This window comes from Drosophila biarmipes, chromosome 2L, assembly GCF_025231255.1.
Source record: "Drosophila biarmipes strain raj3 chromosome 2L, RU_DBia_V1.1, whole genome shotgun sequence".
Lineage (NCBI taxonomy): Eukaryota > Metazoa > Arthropoda > Insecta > Diptera > Drosophilidae > Drosophila > Drosophila biarmipes.
Genome location: NC_066612.1, coordinates 3,798,688 through 3,819,997, shown reverse-complemented (window position 1 = coordinate 3,819,997; position 21,310 = coordinate 3,798,688). Strand labels below are relative to the sequence as shown.

The 21,310-nt window shown below is 40.8% G+C and overlaps 4 protein-coding genes across 7 annotated transcripts in view; 1 reads left to right on the top strand and 3 right to left on the bottom strand.

The window, feature by feature from the left end:
• The window catches only part of LOC108028975 (MKRN2 opposite strand protein), a 63,903-nt gene extending 52,403 nt beyond the window's left edge, over positions 1-11,500 (bottom strand). Inside the window, exon 1 of one of the 2 annotated variants that reach the window (XM_044094356.2) lies at positions 11,168-11,500. The gene's annotated coding sequence lies outside the window, so the exon portion shown is untranslated. The remainder of the gene's footprint in view (positions 1-11,167) is intronic. The other variant, XM_017101014.3, reaches the window with a different exon arrangement.
• Positions 1-13,259, top strand: part of LOC108029076 (protein eyes shut) — a 62,050-nt gene extending 48,791 nt beyond the window's left edge. The window contains exons 7-14 of the mRNA XM_017101157.3: positions 2,582-2,854; positions 4,859-5,151; positions 5,317-5,977; positions 6,050-6,213; positions 6,541-7,272; positions 8,396-8,638; positions 10,431-10,931; positions 11,992-13,259. Coding sequence (XP_016956646.3) covers positions 2,582-2,854; positions 4,859-5,151; positions 5,317-5,977; positions 6,050-6,213; positions 6,541-7,272; positions 8,396-8,638; positions 10,431-10,931; positions 11,992-12,179 — 3,055 coding nt within the window. The 3' untranslated portion in view covers positions 12,180-13,259. The remainder of the gene's footprint in view (positions 1-2,581; positions 2,855-4,858; positions 5,152-5,316; positions 5,978-6,049; positions 6,214-6,540; positions 7,273-8,395; positions 8,639-10,430; positions 10,932-11,991) is intronic.
• A 185-nt stretch (positions 13,260-13,444) lies between these two features.
• On the bottom strand, positions 13,445-14,680 carry LOC122818813 (ras-related protein Rab-5A). The gene is made up of 4 exons (XM_050885522.1): positions 14,316-14,680; positions 14,024-14,144; positions 13,794-13,965; positions 13,445-13,736 (listed from the first exon to the last, which is right to left on the bottom strand). Exons 1-4 carry the CDS (start codon positions 14,513-14,515, stop codon positions 13,675-13,677), a joined length of 555 nt encoding a protein of 184 aa, XP_050741479.1. The 5' UTR covers positions 14,516-14,680; the 3' UTR covers positions 13,445-13,674.
• A 104-nt stretch (positions 14,681-14,784) lies between these two features.
• On the bottom strand, positions 14,785-21,051 carry LOC108029078 (ras-related protein Rab-5B). 3 transcript variants are annotated; one of them, XM_017101162.3, is made up of 6 exons: positions 21,028-21,051; positions 17,083-17,504; positions 16,779-16,899; positions 16,314-16,482; positions 16,143-16,256; positions 14,785-16,083 (listed from the first exon to the last, which is right to left on the bottom strand). In XM_017101162.3, exons 2-5 carry the CDS (start codon positions 17,349-17,351, stop codon positions 16,156-16,158), a joined length of 660 nt encoding a protein of 219 aa, XP_016956651.1. In that variant the 5' UTR covers positions 17,352-17,504; positions 21,028-21,051; the 3' UTR covers positions 14,785-16,083; positions 16,143-16,155. The 3 variants fall into 3 exon arrangements, with proteins under 3 accessions (XP_016956651.1, XP_016956649.1, XP_016956650.1); XM_017101160.3 differs by lacking the exon at positions 21,028-21,051 and adding an exon at positions 20,765-21,021; XM_017101161.3 differs by lacking the exon at positions 21,028-21,051 and adding an exon at positions 19,443-19,459.
• Positions 21,052-21,310: the final 259 nt, after the last annotated feature.

The window sequence follows — 21,310 nt, the reverse complement described above, 5'->3', positions numbered from 1 at the left end:
CAATGGCATAGATGCGCCAGAGAGCTTCACGTTGCCATGGCTGAATTGAAAAATGCGCAATTCGAACATATGCTGACCAATATGGACTATTCTAATGATTCCATTTTTAATATGTGGTCCTTTACCAAAAAAGTAAAAAGAATGCCACAGAAAGTTACGCCTCTGAAGAACAGCAATGGTAACTGGTGTCGCTCCTTAGAAGAGCAAGTACAAACATTTGCGGAACACCTTGGCGACAGATTCACTGCGTTTAATTTCGCATCCGAGGAGGATATCAACAGAATAAACGAAATACTACAGCGCCCTTTCCAGATGTCACCTCCAATAAGACATATCCGTCTGGAAGAAGTCTCAAACATGATACGTACCCTCAAAAGTCGAAAGGCGCCAGGTCATGACCTAATAAGCAACGCAGTACTTAAAATCCTTCCCAAGAGAGCACTATTACTTATCACATTGATATTCAATGCGATACTTAGAGTGCAATACTTTCCCAAAAAATGGAAGAGTGCTAGAATCAGTATGATTCTAAAGCCAGGGAAACCGGAACAGGATCCATGCTCCTACCGGCCTATCAGCCTCCTGCCCTCTTTATCGAAGGTAATGGAAAGGCTGATAGCTTCCCGACTTATAATACACCTAGAAGACAATGATACTATCCCAATGCACCAATTCGGATTCAGAGCCGGCCACAGTACGATTGAGCAATTGCACCGTGTAGTCAATCACATCCTGAAGGCCTACGACAATAAAGAATACTGCAACGGCATCTTTCTTGACATACAACAGGCATTTGATAGAGTTTGGATCCCGGGACTACTAGCCAAAGTCAAAACAGCGCTGCCAGCCAACCTGTTTGAGCTCATCAGATCGTTTCTCACAAACAGAGATTTTTGCGTCCAGTCCAGAGACGCAATCTCTGCAAATGTTGCCATTACAGCTGGCGTTCCCCAAGGAAGCGTCTTAGGACCGCTACTGTACTCCATCTTTACAGCAGACATCCCCAAGCCAAGCTATGAAGAAATGACCTACGACAACAGCAAAATGCTGCTGGCCAGCTTCGCTGACGACGTCTGCTTTCTCAGCTCCTCGAACAGTGAGACCGAGTCTTCACAAACGCTGCAAACCTACCTCAACGAATTCGAGAAATGGGCCACGGCGAACAATATCAAAATCAACGAAAGCAAATGCGTAAACGTTTGCTTTACGTTACGCCGAAAAACAACTCCGGTGGTCCACATTAATAATGTGGACATAGAGCAAGCGACTAAGGCGAAATACCTAGGCCTCACACTGGACAAACGCCTAACCTTCCGAGAACATATTGCCAGAGTCGTCAAAATGTGCAACCTAAAGCGGAACCAATTATTCTGGATGCTAAACAAGAAAAGCAAATTATCTCTAAGATGCAAGCGGCACATTTATCAACAAATCATCGCACCAACTTGGAGATATGGAATCCAAATTTGGGGAGTGGCGGCTGCGTCCCACCGAAAACGTTTCCAAACCGTCCAGAACAAAACATTAAGACAAATCACTGGCTGTGAGTGGTTCGTTAGCGGCCAAACGCTTCACAATGACCTAAACCTGAGTCTTGTTGAAGACCAAATATCGTTCTTCTCAAGCAGGTACAACGACCGTCTAACTGCCCACCGTAATCGTCTAGCCCGGAGATTACAGGGGGCTATCCCAATTCGCAGGCTCAAAAGAAGACATTTTGGGCTGCTCCTAAGAGACTAATATGAATATATTATTTACTTGAAACTAGTCGTAATTTGAGCTACTCCTATATACCAAGTTGAAAACTAATTATAATTTATAATTAAGAGATTATTTACTTAAGAAAACATTTAGGTTAAAGGCTTTAATTAGATCTGTTCCTGGATTATATTAAATAAAGATGTTAATTAAAAAAAAAAAAAAAAAAAAGGAATAATTAAAGAAATTATATTCAATATATAAATGAATGGTGTCAAAAAGTATGCAGTGAATAGTCAGATTTTTTAATGAGATCAAGCTATTTCTGAGTTGCATACTTTTAGACAGCAAACATTGCATGTTAAAGAGATTCCAGTTGAAATGAAGTGCAGCATTATTATCTGTTCATGGACTAATAAAATTTAAATAATATAATTTAATATATAAGTTGATCTCTCTCAAAGTTCCAAACAGTTCTCTCATATTTTCTGATTATCATAATAATCCTTAACCCACTTTTTAACAAAAATATTACACCACTGTAAATAAAACGGGGGTCCTTCGCTAAAAGGGACAAAAGGTAGCGATAGGTAGGATAACGGATTGCTGGCAGGACCCCTTTTTGGCTGGATGAGGGAATTCGCAACACGGGGCGGTGGATTGTGGCGTCATAAATATTTTCACGCATCGGCATGTTGGGAATTTCTCCTCAAAAGTCGTCCCTTAAAGCCGGGAATGCAGGGAGTGCCACCCGCGCCAAAGGGAAAGTGCGGTGTATTAAATATTTGATGCACCATATAGTACCAAAAAAAATGAAAAGTGAAAGGTAAAAGGTAAAAGGTAAAAGAGCTAAAGGAATGCCTCGAATGTCCCTTTTTTGCAGATTGGACTTCAGCCGGAATTACACACACTGCAACGCCTCGCTGCTGGTGAACGACACGCTGGCCATGTCCGGGGATCAGCCCACCTGGCTGAAGCTGCTGCCGCCCCGCCTCCACACCCCCGAGGCCATCCTGAACACCTGGCTGCACCTGGGCGGAGCGCCCCAGGCGCCGATTGGCCTGATTATCGAGCTGCCGCCGGCCCAGAGCGGCACCGGCTTCACCGGCTGCCTCCATACGCTGCGCATCAACGGACAGGCCCGCGAGATTTTCGGGTGAGTTTGCAGTGCATACGAGGCACTGAGGGATAAGTTGAGAGCCCGTAGATCTCGAAGTAATGCTATCCTATCTGCACAAGCCATCCTACCTACTAACCTAGCATTAACCTAAAAAAATTAACTATTAATAATAATTATCATGATTGATAGAGCGGCACTACTTTTATACTACCCGTATAAATTTTACCCCTTATTGTTACAAACATTAAGCATACATTAAATATAATCAAACTCATAGGTTTTAAAAATACATATGATAGGGTTAGCATCAAGAATAAGTAATACCTACCAAAATAATACTACTTTGATCTACATTTTCATAAAAGAAGATCTCACTTCATATAATTATTATTATTTAAGCAATATTTAATTTGCAGAAATAGTCATTAATATTTTTTTTAATTACGTTTAAGTCAAGGAACTATTAAAAAAGAAAATATATATACATATTTTATTCGGTTTGTTTGGGAAAAATATTTTTTTTTAGCGATGTCGGAAAACTTAAAAATATAATCAGAAAATTGGAATATTCCTTATTTAATTTAAGTAAAGCTATTAAAGAATAAAAACTTATGATTTAAGGAACGATCTTTTTCTCAGTGCCGTTAAACCTCCATCTCCAATCCCTTTTTTCGCCCTTTGGGCTCTTCGAACACTGGACCCCGGCTAATGAACAGCTCCCGGAAAGTTACGACTTCTTTTGGGACCAAGGCGAGGGGAGATTGGGGTGGGTCGGGCATATATCTCCGCCGGGGGCATCTCTTAAATGTTAATGCCGCTTACAGTCTTCCGAAGCCGGAGCCCCAGAGGCGGCAGGGCGGCAGTGAAATGAAACCATCAAAATGCCGCCACACAAAGTTGCAGGTGGCGAAGGCCTTGGAGGAGTTGCAGTAAAGACCGGATTATACGGCCACCGAGCGTTAAAAACTTTTCTCGTAGGTACATGAAAAAATTAACTCTGCTTACGTGCGGAGATAAAATTGGTCGCACATATACGGCTAATGCCCACAGACCACAAACGCCAAATGGACTCCCATGTGTCCGCTGGGATTGGGCAAAATAAACGGAAGTGCAGTCATCAAACGAGACAGAAAGTGGGGTTTTTCTCTCAATGTCTTACTAATTAATCGTATTATTCCAATTTCTAATGGTATTACTTGTCAAGTGTTTGCTTTAAACATTAAAACTTCTTATGATGTCATGGAGAGTTCCTTACAAATACATCGCCTCCTTAGACCTCAAGTTTCCTTACCGAAGGAACTTCTTAACCATAAAAGAAGTAGCCAAGCTATGGCCTCTTACCAAGTTTGCCAGTGAAAATGCAGCAAGCCCGATGAAAAGGACATCTCAAAGGATGGGGAAATGGGGAAAGGTGGGGATGATGGGTTGAGGACAGCCAGTCAACGAATGCGGAAGCCATTCGTCAGTATGCAGCGTTCATAAAAGCGCGAGTACAAACAGATGGCCCAAATGCAGGAGGTGGAGGGGGTCGGAAAATGGGGCAGGGGTTTTACTATGGCACAGAAGGGGAAGGAGGAGGAGGGGGTCACATCCGTGTCGAAAGCGCTGACAGCTGTGGGCTGTTTGTCAAATGGCGCACAAGGATAGCGAAAAGGACACTCCGGCCATGGTATTGGCATGTTGAATTAGCCCAGCTCATGAAATTAGCAGCGACACCTAACTCATCGCCCAGTCTCCATTCTACACAGAGACAAATTACTTTCAAGAAAATAAATTTAACGAATATAAAAAAAAAACCAATACCAATACACATTTATAAGTAGTGTATTCTTAAGATATATAGCATGTATTGAAAACAACAAAACTATACCAAAATTTTAGAATTATTTAGTTTTTGAAGGAAGAGCCTATTATGCATTTCTTCATTTTTGAATTACCATTTTTTTGACTACATTTTAAACAACTTAAAAATTATGCTAAACACTTCCTCAAATAAAAACTTATTTAACAAACAATTTGGGTACATTTTTCTGTGTGTAGCGATGCCCTGGATGGCTTTGGCATCACCGAGTGCGGCTCCCTGGCCTGCCTATCGAGTCCTTGTCGCAATGGCGCCGCCTGCATAAAGATCGAAACCAACGATCTGGACGAGAATGGCGAGAAGGCGGAGAAGTGGAAGTGCAAGTGCCCCACCGGCTACATGGGCCCCACCTGCGAGATATCCGTGTGCGAGGACAACCCGTGCCAGTACGGTGGAACCTGCGTACAGTTTCCGGGCAGCGGCTACCTCTGCCTGTGTCCGCTGGGCAAACACGGCCACTACTGTGAGCACAGTAAGTAATAAAATAAAGGATTCTTTTTGGGGATAAATCAAATAAAGAAATCACAAGAAATTTTCTATGATTTCTAATAAATTCAGAGCATTTAATTCTTTAAATATTTAAACATAATATGTTTAGCTAAGAAGATTAAATTTTAAAAAAATCCTTTTTTAACAGATCTTGAGGTGGCCCTTCCCTCCTTCTCCGGCAGCGTCAACGGCCTCTCCTCGTTTGTGGCCTACACGGTGCCCATTCCCCTGGAGTACTCCCTCGAGCTGAGCTTCAAGATCCTGCCGCAAACCATGTCGCAGATCTCGCTGCTGGCCTTCTTCGGCCAGTCGGGCTACCATGACGAGAAGAGCGATCACCTGGCGGTGAGCTTCATCCAGGGCTACATAATGCTGACGTGGAATCTGGGCGCAGGGCCTCGTCGCATTTTCACCCAGAAGCCCATTGATTTCCGGCTGGACGCCCCTCGAGTGCCATACGAAATCAAAGTGGGTCGCATCGGACGACAGGCCTGGCTTTCGGTGGACGGGAAGTTCAACATAACAGGACGATCGCCAGGCAGTGGCAGCAGGATGGATGTGCTGCCCATCTTGTATTTGGGAGGTCATGAGATAGCCAACTTCAATACGCTGCCGCACGACTTGCCGCTGCACTCGGGATTCCAGGGATGCATATACGATGTGCAGCTGAAGGCGGGTCAGGTCACGGTTCCCCTGCAGGAGACACGCGGGGTCAGAGGTCGCGGGGTGGGTCAGTGTGGAACGAGGGAGTGCCATCGCCACGCCTGCCAGCACGATGGAGCCTGCCTGCAGCATGGAGCAACCTTTACGTGAGCTCTAGTTTTAAATTTGCTACTCTAATTTTGTTCACAAATTAATTATTGATTTCTCATTTGAATTAGTTGCATCTGCCAGGAGGGCTGGTATGGCCCACTGTGCGCCCAGCCCACGAACCCCTGCGACTCCTTCAACAACAAGTGCTACGAGGACGCCACCTGTGTGCCCCTGGTCAACGGCTACGAATGCGATTGTCCCGTGGGACGAACGGGCAAAAACTGCGAGGAGGGTAGGTTCCCTTGAGATCTGACTATAAAGTAATATTATTATAATATATAAATATATATAAAAAATTATTTAATTTGGATCTCTAAAAGCTAATAAAGTGTATTGAAACAATGAATATCTAGAAATAATGGAAGAAGTCTCAGACATATTTTAGGAATATTTAAAAGTTTCAATATATTTAAATCATAACTAAGTTAATAAAATATCTTAGAGATTTTTCCGGAAACATTTTACGAAACAATTTCAATGGAAAATATATATCAATCTTAGAAAAATCGTATTTAATTATTATTAATAACTTAACTAATAGTGTTTTAATCTTTTTCAGTGATCCGTTCCCTGAGCGATGTATCCCTGACCGGCAGGCGTTCGTATCTGGCGGTTCGCTGGCCATATCTGTACGATGGCGGTGATAAGCTGGGCGCCAAGCGCTCCCAAATGGTCAGCTACCGGAACTTTACCAAGAAGCTAATGCCCCCGAAACCGATTACCACGCCCAGTACGCACTTTGTGATGAAACTCTTGAACGAGGTGGAGAAACAGCGCAGTTTCTCGCCAGTTCCTCTAATGGGATCAAAGACCTTCGAGGAGCACCATCGAGTGCAGTTCTTCTTCATCGAGTTCCAACTGCGACCGCTGTCGGAACGCGGACTACTGCTGTACTTCGGAACCCTGAACAACAACCAGGACAAGAAGATAGGATTTGTGTCGCTGTCGCTGCAAGGTGGAGTGGTGGAGTTCCGGATCTCCGGACCCAGTACCCATGTGACGGTGGTGCGGAGTGTGCGGATGTTGGCCATCGGCGAGTGGCACAAGATCAAGATGGCACAGCGGGGCCGATGGCTGACCCTGTGGGTGGAGGGCAGTGCCTCATCGGCCTTGGCCCCCTCGGCAGAGGTACTGGTGGAACCGGACTCACTGCTCTACATTGGCGGGCTGAAGGACCTGTCTAAGCTGCCGCACAACGCCATCTCCGGATTTCCCATACCCTTTAGGGGATGTGTCCGGGGATTGGTGGTCAGTGGAACACGCATTGTGCTTAACGAAACCAACATCGTGGGTAAGTGAAGTTTAAGCTCTTAATATTTTAAAAATTACGACTCAAAAATCACTACTGTTCTTATAACACTTTTAAAATGTACCTAAAAGTATGCAATTAAAAAATGAATTGCCTTTGGAAATGAATTCATCGGACTTGTTGCATACTTTTTGGAACCTTTAAATACTTTTTCTTTTTTTTTTTTTTTTTTTTTTTTTTTAATTAACATCTTTATTTAATATAATCCAGGAACAGATCTAATTAAAGCCTTTAACCTAAATGTTTTCTTAAGTAAATAATCTCTTAATTATAAATTATAATTAGTTTTCAACTTGGTATATAGGAGTAGATCAAATTACGACTAGTTTCAAGTAAATAATATATTCATATTAGTCTCTTAGGAGCAGCCCAAAATGTCTTCTTTTGAGCCTGCGAATTGGGATAGCCCCCTGTAATCTCCGGGCTAGACGATTACGGTGGGCAGTTATAAAATACTTTTTCTAATCTACATTTATTTTTATTTTTTTTTTTTTTTTTTTTAATTAACATCTTTATTTAATATAATCCAGGAACAGATCTAATTGAAGCCTTTAACCTAAATGTTTTCTTAAGTAAATAATCTCTTAATTATAAATTATAATTAGTTTTCAACTTGGTATATAGGAGTAGATCAAATTACGACTAGTTTCAAGTAAATAATATATTCATATTAGTCTCTTAGGAGCAGCCCAAAATGTCTTCTTTTGAGCCTGCGAATTGGGATAGCCCCCTGTAATCTCCGGGCTAGACGATTACGGTGGGCAGTTAGACGGTCGTTGTACCTGCTTGAGAAGAACGATATTTGGTCTTCAACAAGACTCAGGTTTAGGTCATTGTGAAGCGTTTGGCCGCTAACGAACCACTCACAGCCAGTGATTTGTCTTAATGTTTTGTTCTGGACGGTTTGGAAACGTTTTCGGTGAATCTACATTTATAAATATCTTTAAGTATCCCTAAGTATCCGTTTTGTCGGAGATTTTTTAATATAAGTGCTTAAAAGTATACAAATAAAATAGTCGTCTTCAGTGGACTTGTTGCATACTTCTGGGCACCTTAAAATATTTACTCCCATTTAAATGTATAAATTTCCCTAACTATCTTTCAGAATCACGCAATATTCGGGACTGTGATGGCACCGCTTGTGGCGGAGACTCCTGCGAATCCGGAGGACACTGTTGGCTGGACGAGAAGCTGCAGCCGCACTGCATCTGCCCGGAGTATGCCAAGGGAGATCGGTGCGAATATTCGGAGACCTGCAAGCTCATTCCGTGCAAGAATAATGGCAGATGTCTGAGAAGTGGGCGCTGCTCGTGTCCCAACGGCTGGGGCGGCTTCTACTGCGAGATTGGTGAGTGCCCAGAAAAACAATTAAGAAGTTACCTGGAGGTCAATAACCACAGGCGCAGCTTATGATTCAGCCTGTTTTCCAGTTGCTTTGGCTACAATAGCAATACATCATATTAATGCGAAGAAAAACAAGTTTCATAAATCTTCGCGCAGCTTGAAGTTCAATTCCCAAAAATGTGTCACGAGTAAAAGTTTGTTTGCGCAATTCCTACAGAAGCTAAAACGATTTTATTATTATTTTGCTTATTTTTTTTTTATTGTTGATCTCTTTTTGTGAGTTCTGTTCTGCGGAGTTGTAGTTGTGGGGCAAACAAGTTCTGAAGCCGCATAGTAGAACAACATTATTATTATAATTAGAGATTGACGGCAGCAGAGAAAAACCATTAGCAGCGGCATTCTGGATGGTTCAGTGCACAGCGGGGTCAGGAAATTGGTTGGCCAAAAAATAACACGAAAATTAGCGATCTGTGATTCACAAAAAAAGCAGTAAAGAGCACTCAAATCTGAATAATAATAATGGGGATGGAGAATAATTAAAAATTGCCGTGACTCCAAGTTTAGTGCTCTCGTTTTTAGATATATATCTAGATATCTTTCCAAGTTTTAAATTTGTAATAAAAAGTTTACAATTAAAAATATGTATAACCTTGTTTTAGCTCTTTTTTTAACCCCAATAATCATTTAAATGGCTCCCCTCCTTTTTTAATTAATGGTTTCGTCTATTTCAAATCATAAATACCACAGTCTAAGAAACATTTTCGAACAGTTTCAATTAACCAATCGGTAATTTCAATCTTTAAATACCCCCTCTTAAATGTAAAATTATTCAATTATAATGGCACTAACCGAAACATCAATCAAGCATCTGCGAAACAAGCTTTTTGATTATACGAAATCGGCAGATGCGTTTTTTGTTATTTCTCTATCCATCGAATGTTATATGTGCATATTCAGCCGTCTGCCTTTCACTTATTAGCAAATTGTAAATTAACATGCCGCAAAAGCAAGTTTAAGTTGAAATTGAAGAGATGCAAGCCGGTGAAGGGAAAATGAAAACATGGGGGGAAATTCCGGAAAAACTCAGAAGGTAGATCAACAGAAATCAAGAAGTTTGGGAAAGCGAACAGATGTTAAAAGACAGTAGAAAAAGTGAGAGGAAGTGTAAGGAAAATTAATAACCGCACGATAATAAAGATTAATCTTGCCTTCAAGTTCAGGTTCTGGAGATGATTCATCACTAGAAAAAAAACTGGAAAGTAAGTGAAGTTGAAAAAATGCTGACAAATGGTAGAAAACACATTTGGTGATTAAAAGGCGACACAGAAAATAAAAGTATAGATATATAAATTATTTGATTATTTATTTTAATTGAGTATCTAATCATAATAATTACACAAAACCAAATGTTAAATTGAAATATTAGTTCATAATTTTTAAAACAACTTGGTATTTATAACTAATATTATATGTGTTAAGGATAAAAAAGACAATTAAATCTTTATGGAAATGTGTTTTCTTTCGAAATTCTTCTTAGAAAACCTCCCAGTAGTTAGGAAAAATATTGAGCAACTCTAAACGGCAGATGATGGTAGGCTTATAAACGAGATCAGGGCCTGAAGATGAGGCTTCGTAAAGCGAAACAAAAGACGAAGGCGAACAATGCAGCCGGAGCGGCAAGCTGATGCTGTAATTTAATTATGTATCGCATGCAATATGTTTAATGCAACGCGAGTGTGTGTCTGCCTCCCCTTTGCCCGCCGCAATACTATATTATATTTTTGTGATTTTTCTAGCCATGAGCAAGCCGACGACGCCGAGCTTCCGTGGCAACAGTTACCTGATCTTGCCGCCGCCGCGCATTCCGATGAAAGACAAGAGACGGGGACCCTCGCTATACGTCCGCCCCCGCGAAGCCATCCAAGTTTCGCTGAACTTCTCCACCATCGAGCCGGACGGACTGCTCCTGTGGAGCGAGCACGAGAGGAGCAAGTTCCTGGGCCTGGGCCTGGAGGCGGGTCACCTGAAGCTGGCCAGCAATCTGCTGGGCAGCTCCAACGACACGGTCAGGGCCCCGGCCAGCGGGTTCATAGCCGACGGAGCCTGGCACTGGACGAGTGTTCTGTTGGATCGCACGAGGCTGGAGCTCCAGCTGGACGGCGAGGTGATCTTCACGGAGCGATTACCCGAGAGTGGAAGGTCCCTGGCCTCTACCACCCCGAGAACTACGCTGGCGGGCAGGCGCAAAAATTCAAACAAAGAGCCTACAATTAGCTATGAGGATGTCTTCTACTTGGGTGAGTTTAAAGGTTCCAATTTAAAAACAAAGTAAAGTAAAAACTTGTCTATAGGTAATAAAAATATCTCAATATTTTTCTTACGTTTTCTGCTTTCATCATATTAATGTACCTATTATATGATAGTCTATTTCCTTTGTAAAACGCAACTATAATGTTAAATGCCAAGGCTATGACAATAATATCATATCATATTATGATTACAATGTTTTATAAACCATCACATAAATACTTACTTACCGGTTTAACCAGCAGATTCAAACACTATTATTGAGATATCATTACCACTCTCATTGAAACATAAATAACTTTTAGTTAGCTTTAACTTGTTGAATAGTTGAAATACTGCAGTTTTGTTCTGATAAAGTTAGCATAGACACTAAACCGAAGTGAAAATACGCGTCACCGATCAATTTTGGTTTAAATTATATCATATGCCGCGATGTCAAGTCGGCTTGACCAGTTTAGGAACACAATTCTGTTATTCACCGCACTAAACATTTAAAACATCGACTTCGAAGATACTTAGATGTTGAAAAGTCGCGATCCGAATTAACACTGACTTAAGCTGGGCTGCCAACTCGGCGGCTTAAAACAGCTGTTTTTCCGACAGTTTGTTAATTAGCATCAGCTGTTAAAAATTTTTTACACTTTTTCCAACATAGTTATTCCTTAGAAAAACAAAAGAATAATAAAATTTAATTATAAAAATAAACGTGTATTTTAAAATGTAACATTATTTATAATAGTTCTGTTAGGCGCACAATTTTATATTTACTAACAGTAGCTTAAAAATAGTGCTTATGCTTGATTTCTATTTAAAATTAAAATCAAAGAAAATTAAAAATGAACTGTTAACTAAAGTTTTAAAAGCCAAAAACATTTAAATTTTTATAGTTTATTTAAATAAACATAATGTTAACCAAGAAAGTGTGCTGTTAGGCGCAACATGTGGGGTACTGTTAACCGTGACATACCGCAGCTTTACAGCACTGGCAACTTTTCAAAATTAAATTCAAATTGATAAGAGGACACTTTCTTCTCCTTTCTCTCCTTTCAGGCGGATTCCCCAACTCGGACTCGGTGAGCAGGCGCACAAAGGGCCGGTTCTTCGATCCCTTCAAGGGCTGCCTGCAGGACATCCAGTTTGGCGCCGAGCCCACAGCGATTATCAGCGATTTCTCGGCGTACCAGGGCGAGAACATCGGATCCTGTGATCTGCACGGCGACGAGCCGCTAATTGTATAGGAAACGAAATCAAAAGAGTACGGCAAAATCGGAGTCCCGAATCTGTAGAACACTTTGATCAACTTGGACTCTCTAGAGAAGCCAATTGACGACGCGATATATAGAGAGAACTACTTGTAATCTAAGTGATAAGCGAGTTTATAGAGAGAGTGGCTGGTGGGGGAATCCCCCACCCGCCGGAATCAATATATACACACAGTTTTGGGCAAAGCTATCGACAAAAGACAGACGAATAAAAGACAAGAAATGGAACGTAATTTTGTAAATTTTATAGAAATAAATGAAAAGCAAAAAAAAGACAAAATGTTTAGACTTAAACCGCGGAAACAAACAACAAATTAACTGGTTTATCAAAACAATACAAGACGCAAAACTAGGACAACATTCTAGACTAGGATCTAAATCTAGAAAATACCGATACCGGATACAGATATAAACTTCTCTTACGTAAGTGATACTTCAAGTGGAATAACGATAGTGGGATAAACAATCCAAAAACTTAACTTATCTGTACGTATATTGTTTTTGTTGAGCCAAAACTTTTGTTATGCCATCGTTAGCATTTGTGTTATACATTCGAGAACTAATCTTATTTCCGCAAATTTCACTACTCTTTCTATCTACGAAAACTGCCCTAACGAGCTTCTGCCATTTTTAGTTGTCTAACTAGAAAGCCTAATTTAGTTAATCGTATGTTCGACTCCTTGTTATCTGTGTGCGTTAAATAGCATTAAAGTCTCCTGATTGAAGCCATTTAGTTGCCTTGTAGTAAGTTAGCGTATACTCTCTATGATTTACCTTGAACTAACTCAAAATCGAAGTCGACTATTCTAACAACAAATCAAGAGGCATACGGGACGTCTATGCTAGTCACACCACATAATTATTCTTATAAATGGGAAACCAAGTAGCGGAAAGATACAAACAAACAAAAATATATATACAATACTTATACAGTACGAAACCAAATGAAAATTGTAACCAAAACTGTAGGCTAAGTATGTATTTATTTCGAGAGAAATCTTAATCAGTTATAATTTTAAATAAAAAATGGGAATTAGAAAGGTTAATAAACTTAAAGGATGAGTTGTGTTTCATTTGGGAACTGGTTTCCAAAAATATACCTATTATTGTTTCTATTGTATAATATTTAAACTGAAAAGGTACAATACTAGATATTGGAGTAAACAAATTCGGATAAAAAATACAGTAAGTTTAATACTCTGATAAAAGGGTACCAAATCCAGAATGAAATCATAAGACTCTACTGTACTCAATGTTTATTTTAATGCTTATCAAGTCTAGCATTGTATTATTTACATTTCAGGAGGTCCAAACAGTCGGCGATATGTTGGCATGTACGTATTCTCTGGCTTTTCGCTTACACATTCATTTTATTGTTTATAAACTTGGAAGTCAAAGTCGGGAAACCCCAGGTTTGCAAACTATTAAACATATAATACAACTATGTACAACTATCGACGTGCCTTTTTACTTATAAATACCAAGACGACCTCTTATGCTTGAGTAATGTTTTCGCATTTCTTATAGCAGTGGCTGGAAAAATAAATACTAAGCTTATCAGAAAACCTTATTATTTGCAATTTAACTAACCGACTTCGAGAAAGCACCTATGGACATTCATGTTGGTAATAGCGGATGTCTCCCAGAATATCAATCCGTTTCTTTCGGCATATTTCTCCGCCTCTTCAGTAGACACAGCTCTATTGAGGGTTATATCAGCTTTGTTGCCCACTAGGGCTATAACTTTTCTGGGTTTTTGCGTCTAGAAATTATAAAAGACTGATAGATTAATAAAGTTTAAAGAAGGTATCCAGTCCCACCCAATCATTGAGTTCCTCGGCCAATTGTATCACGTCGTTGTAGCTCTTTCGGTCATGAATGTCATATACTAGCAGGGCACCTTCATGATTTGTATATTGCTTTTGAACTATCTCTTTGAATCTGAATAAAATTAAAATAATACTATATTTATTATTAAAAAATATTGTAAGAAAATAAAGACTTATCCTGAAGTATTCACACTTTAAAGATTTTTAAATTCTTAAGAAAAGGTTCAAACTATAAAAATAACCATCTTATTTCATGGATCTGACTAATTTTTGTTCTACTTACCGCTCATGACCCGTTGTATCCCAGATCTTAAGTCTGGTGGTTACATGGGGCTCAACAATGGTTTTTATCAGGAACTCCACTCCCACGGTACGCTGAATTCCCTTAGGAATAAAGCCGTTTACATACTGCGAGAGTAATGATGACTTTCCAACGTTGGAGTTGCCTAGGAGAACCAGCTCAAAAGAAAACACTTTCTCCATCACGAATCGATCCGCTTGGAAAGACCTCTGATTCTTGACTAATTAATCGAATTCCCCGTTGAGGCTTGGTGACACTTACTTTGTCGTCATTCACCATATTTTTAGTATCCCTATCTTTAGGAACCAGCTCTCATTTCATCTCCAGCGACGGGGAGGGAGTCCTACCTCCCCAAACCGCAAGAACACTTTGCTACAAGTACAGACCCCTACTCTTCCGATAATAATTTAAAATAACCCTAGAAACCCGAATTGGAAATACGAATATCCACTCATTCTCGATTCAAATCGAATGACTTTATATATATACGGATTCATATATATATATATAAGTATATACGATGTTTTCATTTATTATAATTTATAAATGTTAAATTTAATACATACAGACAACATAAGAATTATGATTTGGAAAGAAACAAGCATCGGATCAAAGACGTCTGGTGGAACGATTTAAACAAAGTAGTTTATGGTATTGTGTTGTTCGTTTTATTTACGTTTGTTTACTCTTTGCTCATTATAGTAAAGTATTTCAAGGTTTATGCTTAAGATTTCACTTTACTTCCTCCGCTTAATTGCATACTAGATGTAAGTTTAATTTTTATGGTTTACGATAGTTTCTCCCTTCTCGTTCACGTTTAAAGATAGTAGCATTGAATCTTCGATTGTTGCTAGAATATGGAAAAATAGTTCAACGCAAGACGAAAATAAAAAAATAGTTAAAATTATGCATAATTGTTTTTTTTTTTGTGGTTTTTGTTCTTTTTCTCATTCATTTTCATATGTGTATATATAATTTATATAAATTGCAACTATCACACGTGTCCGCCGCGACCCGGAGTCGAATCCGCATCTGCACCCGTGGATCCGGAGTCTGGAATCCGTGCTCCGGAGCCGGAGAGACACACACATTGCCACAGACCGAGGCGAGCGAGGATCTTCAGCCGCTGGCCTGAACTTTTGCTCCTTGTGGTGTTTGTTTGTTTGTTTTATTTGTTTATTTGGAACGCTGCTGAGAACAACTGCAACTGGAATCTTCCCTTCACTTAATTCGCCCAGAAACTTACGCGAAATGTAAACTTTACAAATATTCTTTGCTCGCTTAGATGCTTTCCGGTTTCATCTTATTTTTTTATACAATACAATTTCAAACTTTCTACGACACGATGAACTCTGCAAAAACCCTCCGCGCTTTCTCTCCAAGTTTTATGATTTTGCGTTGTTATTTGAAATGGTTTATGTTGGTATTATATCGATAGTGTAGCTCAATTTCGGGGGCGTGTCAGTTTTCTCCTTTGGACAGATATCTAGTCTAATTGGGGGAATTGGTTGGTAACTAACATTCTTCAATTGCAACTTTCGTTTCGTTTATTTTCTGGGAATTTAGTTTATATTTCTTATTATGCGGTCTTTATCGTTAATGTTTTGAAGGCTCTCAAATGAAGGTACTGCCGGGACAGTAGGGGAGGAGAGCCGATACTTCTTTCTGATTCTGTTGAATTTTTAAATAATTTTTTTATTTATAATTATCAGCATAAACTTTTCAAATCTCTCGTTGGAAATTTCATTTTCTATAAAAGCAAAGAATGTATTATTAACCGGAACCAGGTTTCGGTCGCGTTGGACTAACCTACAAAGGGACATCACTTGCAGCAGTTGTTCGTCGGTCGATTTGTTTCGGTGCCAGTCGGCCTTATGCTGGTTCCTTGATTGTTGGCGCCATCGTTCTTAGGTAGTTTCTTGGCTGTAAAAGGGGGCAGTGATTAGCAAAGTGTTCCACAACTCCTCAGTAATAGCCTACCAATGGCCAAGAAGATGTCGTTGACATTCATGCCCGTCTTGGCGGACGTCTCCATGAACAGCAGCCCGTTCTCCTCGGCATATTGCTTCGCTTCATCGAACTCCACGACGCGAATGTTTGACAGATCGGCCTTGTTGCCGGCCAGCGCAATGACAATGTTTGGTGAGGCCTGCGAAAAATTAGATTAGATTATTAATCAAATGTAGTGAGTTAAACACCCATTTTCAGGGCTTAAATGGTAAGCGAAGCATAATTTGCACCCATAGGCTCCTTTTGCCCAAGGAAAATAAATAAATAAAAGCAATGGGGCGTGAAGGAATGCCAAATGCCTCCAATCAGGTTCAATGCGCCCACTGGGGGGCACTTGTAAAGCAACAACAAAGAGATTTTACATTCATTCAATAATGAAACTCTCTGCGAGATAGCATTGACCTTGATATTGAAAGCGGAAGAGCTGACACTCACTTGTTTATGCAGTTCCTTGACCCAAGTCTTCGCACGCTGAAAACTGTCCTGATTCTGTATATCATAGACGACGATGGCGGCCTGCGCTCCCCGATAATACATGGGGGCTAAGCTGTGGTATCTGCAAATGCAAAGAGAGGTATGTTTAAATAGGGGTTGAACTTCCACCTCCCTCTACACATTTGCTTAAGTATAAACGATGGAGCCGCCTAAATTGCATAGGAGCTGCCGCCTCGCTTACATTAAGCTCACACGATTGGGATGTTAGGTGGGATGGTTAGATGGCTTATCCATCGATATTTACCGCTCCTGGCCGGCCGTGTCCCAGATCTCGAACTTGACGACGGTGTCCTCTATGCAAATGGTCTGTGTCAGAAAGGCCGCACCTATCGTGCTCTCCTGGTACTCGTGGAACTGTCCCTTGACGAAGCGCAGCACCAGGGATGACTTGCCCACGGCGGACTCGCCAAGGAGCACCAACTTGAATTGGCAACTTTTGTTCTGCGAGGTGCCATTGGGTCGCTGCGCCGTTCCAGTGCCGCTGGCACCGCCGCTGCGTGGAGTGGTTGCCATGATCGGTTCGGATTGGATCGGATGCGGATGCGGCTGCGGTCTTCCTCCTCTGAGATGGCAACTGGTGATTGGTTCTACGGACGGTTACGGCAACTCACTCCCGCTGCTGAGTAAGCCTTTCGGATAGATAGCTGGTGAGTTTGGATGTGGAATCTGAAAGATACAAAAAGTTGAAAAAATCTTTATAATACTGAGCTTATAACACCAAAGATGCTCTCTCTTTTAAAATTTAAAGTCTTAATTAAGGTTACATTAAATTAATCACAAAGCCTCAGCTTTAGTTCGAAGGGTATTCATCACAAGTTTCATATGTGGACACATGATAACCAACAGGAAAACGTCAGAGGACAGAGTGGCGCCTTCGTTTGTTCAATGACGCCGTCGACAAGCCCAATAAATTAAATTCAATATGTACATTCCGCATATGTATACCCGACCATATGCATAAAAGGCCGCCATCATCAGCCATCATTAAAGAACACAGAGAAAAAGTAAGCGCCCGCAAGTGGTAATCAATAAATCCCATTGAAACAGAAAGCAATACGCCCTACAAAACTCTCAGCTGAATAAAAATTACTTAATTTCCATACTTTTACACATCAGAAAACCAAACATTTCCGTTCGTGTCCCTTGGCAACATAATACTATTGATAAGCGAGCGATAAGAGAATCCAAATTTCAGAGAAATCCGCCACAAGAATGTTCAATATCAGGAAATGGGTTTTTTGAATGTTGCTGGCGTGCCTACTTCAAACACTACCAAACACAAAAATGGTTAATTGCATGTGCAAAAACAAAGGCAGCAACAACTAAAAATACTTTGGCAAACACAATAGGGGAAACCTTAAGAATGTTGTTTAGGCGCAATTATTGTTTTTCCCTTCCCTCGGGGGAGAAAGGGTTTGCAAATAAACGAAACTACGAACTTGTTATCGGTGGTCTATTGTTTGGGGAGTCTTGGCTATCGCAGTAAATATTTATTGCAGCTCCTTTAGGGGCTACTAGACAATTGATAGTGATATTTTCTGATAAAACTGTTTCGAGGGCGGGTTGTTCACGATGTACATATCTAGTTATTACACAAACAGAGAGGACGCCTCGAATTATTCAGCGGGAATGCGTGTAGAACCCACAATCTATCTGCTATCAGTGTTAACCATATGAATCATACGCCCCATTGGTCCCGGTTCTATTTTTTTAAAAGAGGGTTTTTAATAAATTGTATTTCAAGGATTTCGATAAAGTAGAGCATTATCATGACTGGCCAAAATCATGGCTAGTAATGAAAAATGTAAAAAATTCCATTAGCAAACTAATCTGTTCTATAAGAACTGTCAAATATCTCCTTAATAGGAGTAATATTTCCCCCAAAAGTCACATGTTTTAGAAGTACATTACACTTTCCCTGGAGAAGTAACAACCCAGTTCTATATGACAGACGTTGGGAATCTCAGATCTCCGACAGCAATTAATTAACACATTGAAGACAGACTGTACAGTGGAGACAAATCTACGGAGATCGTGGGATGGAAGTCTACACTAGTCTTGTTTATCTTGTGGAGAGCGGCGGGCTTAATGCGGAAAGATGGAGGCTGAGAGAGCGAGCGAGGGCGGAAGCTGTGATAAAAATCAATGCAAAATAAATTAACGGAGGAGAGAGGCGGAGAAAGTAAAAGCGTGACAAACATGGCTGTTGTTGTTGCTCCTCTGCGGCGTTATTAAATTAACGAAGGGGAGAGAGAGCTCTCTCTCCTGCACATTAAAAATGCAGTCAGTCAACAATTGTTTGTTGCTCCCCTCCGCTCCGCCCCTTCTATTGTTTTGTGCCTGAGACTTCGGAGCAAAGTGCAGAGTCACACACTCACACGCACACACAAGGAAAAGCCGCAAACTCGCTCTCTCTTGCTTTTTTTTTAAATTCTCTCTCTCACTTGCGATAAAGAAATTTCGCCTACAATTACTTTTGTTGTCCAGCGAATGACGTACTTTGCATTTCAATGCGCCTATAAGAAAGAAAACCGGACCTTAAATTTAATTAAAACAAACCCGCGGAATTTTCCATAGCCAGACAGCTGGTAGAAAACAACTCACCGGAAAATGTATAAATTTATCCAGCTCTGATTATTGGGGTTTATTAAACCTTTCAGACACTTAAATACAGAACTGGCCCTCGCGCCCGCCTGCGGAAAATTCAATAAAATATAAAACAACGTCCAGCGATGGGTTCGGGAAATTACGGTTCTTTTAGAACAGCTGACGATGCGTCATTCACACGTACCCACACAAGCACAACGCGTCGGAAGAGAGAATGAGAGCGAGAACATTGGGGGTCAATCAAATAGAAGTGGGCAATGTCAGCCATAGTCAATGGAATTTACAAAGTAACACGGCATAAAAGGAAAACTATTGCCGCAGAAAACTGAATGATGGGTCAGCCAATTTGCAGCTCGTCCAATATATTTACCTATTAATATTGAATATTAATATATGCTTTTTGCCACTACTCACAAGACTAAAAGCTTTCAGTAATAACATCAACTACATTTTTTTTCCATTTGACTTTGTAACCACTATTTACGCGCCCTTAACTGTAAAATTGCCTCACTCGAAAAGTCAACAAGTGCAATTTTCTCAGCACGCATATTCCAAGCACGTCTAAAAAACTGGGAATACAATTAGCGTTGTATTTACAGTCACACATACCACTGGGTAAATATGTACGGTATGACAACTTCGGTCCTCTCACATGCAGAGTGAGCGAAAAAGTCTTAAATAAACAAATGTAAAAAGGCGAACAAATAGGAGATGCGAATTTGTTTACATTTCGGCTCATGGGAAAATGATGAGAGGAAAAGTGGGAGGAGAGTGCTTTTTAGAGACTTGGACGATAAGAAAACGGATTGCGGATAAGTACACACACACGTAGACACACACACCCGCACTCTCGTTAATTAAGACGCAAAACAAGCTGGAACAAAGAATCGCAACTTAAGCTCCCTTCCAGGCGTTTATGGCCCTAAAAAATGGAGCGATAATGAGAGCCGATCCAAATCGATCAGCTTTGTTCCAGGCTCAGTCCAGTGCACCTGCAGTTCTCTTTATCTGGCCACAATGGAAATCCAGCACTGCTCCAGCCGCTGCGACCCACTGTGCACGCTGCACTTGGAGCAGGTCGTATGGCCGTCTCGCTCTGGCGCCCGCCCTCTTGGGCAACGCACCCAAAATTCAGGGCCATCTATCGCACTCGCTCCCACACTCACACTATGGCGGACAGGGCGAAGTTTTACACAATTTTACACAACTTTCTTAATTAATTGCGGGTGGCTTCGCAGCGGAAACAACAACGCAAAAGCACACGCAGCCACGCACTTTCGAACGCGTCACTTGGGGTCCACTAAACTAGGTGCATTTACGTTTTTTCCCTTCGATTCGGTGCCCCAAAACAGCCCCAAAAGACGAAGCGAAACGAGCAGAGGGAGATAGATAACTGACGACTTGACTCGCCTCGCAAATTTATCGTCGCCAGTCTTGTTTTCTTCGATTGATTTCCTGCACGACGTCACCGCTGCGGGGCCGCTTTTCCTTTGCTTTTCCCGTTTTACGCTTTGTTGTTTTGCTGCCTTGTGAATGGCCGAGGAATTTGCGTGGTTTATTTTTATTGGCAAACTTGACTTACAATTTTCTTGCAGAGATGGGTATTGGTCGATGAAACCATCGATGGTCCGATATTTCCCCAGCTTTGGCGAACATCGATGTTCGAGGCGTCTATCGTCGTTTTCACATCACTGAAATGTTAAAATGTTTTCTAACAGAAATGTTAAGTAACAAAGGTTTTTAACGGCTTTAGCCAGCATTTTCGAAAGTCTTAGGAATATGGACCCCAAATACATTATTCCAGAGGTAGATTTTTGATAGAAGGGAATTTTGATTCGAATATTAAAAAGAGGTGTTGGATTCCC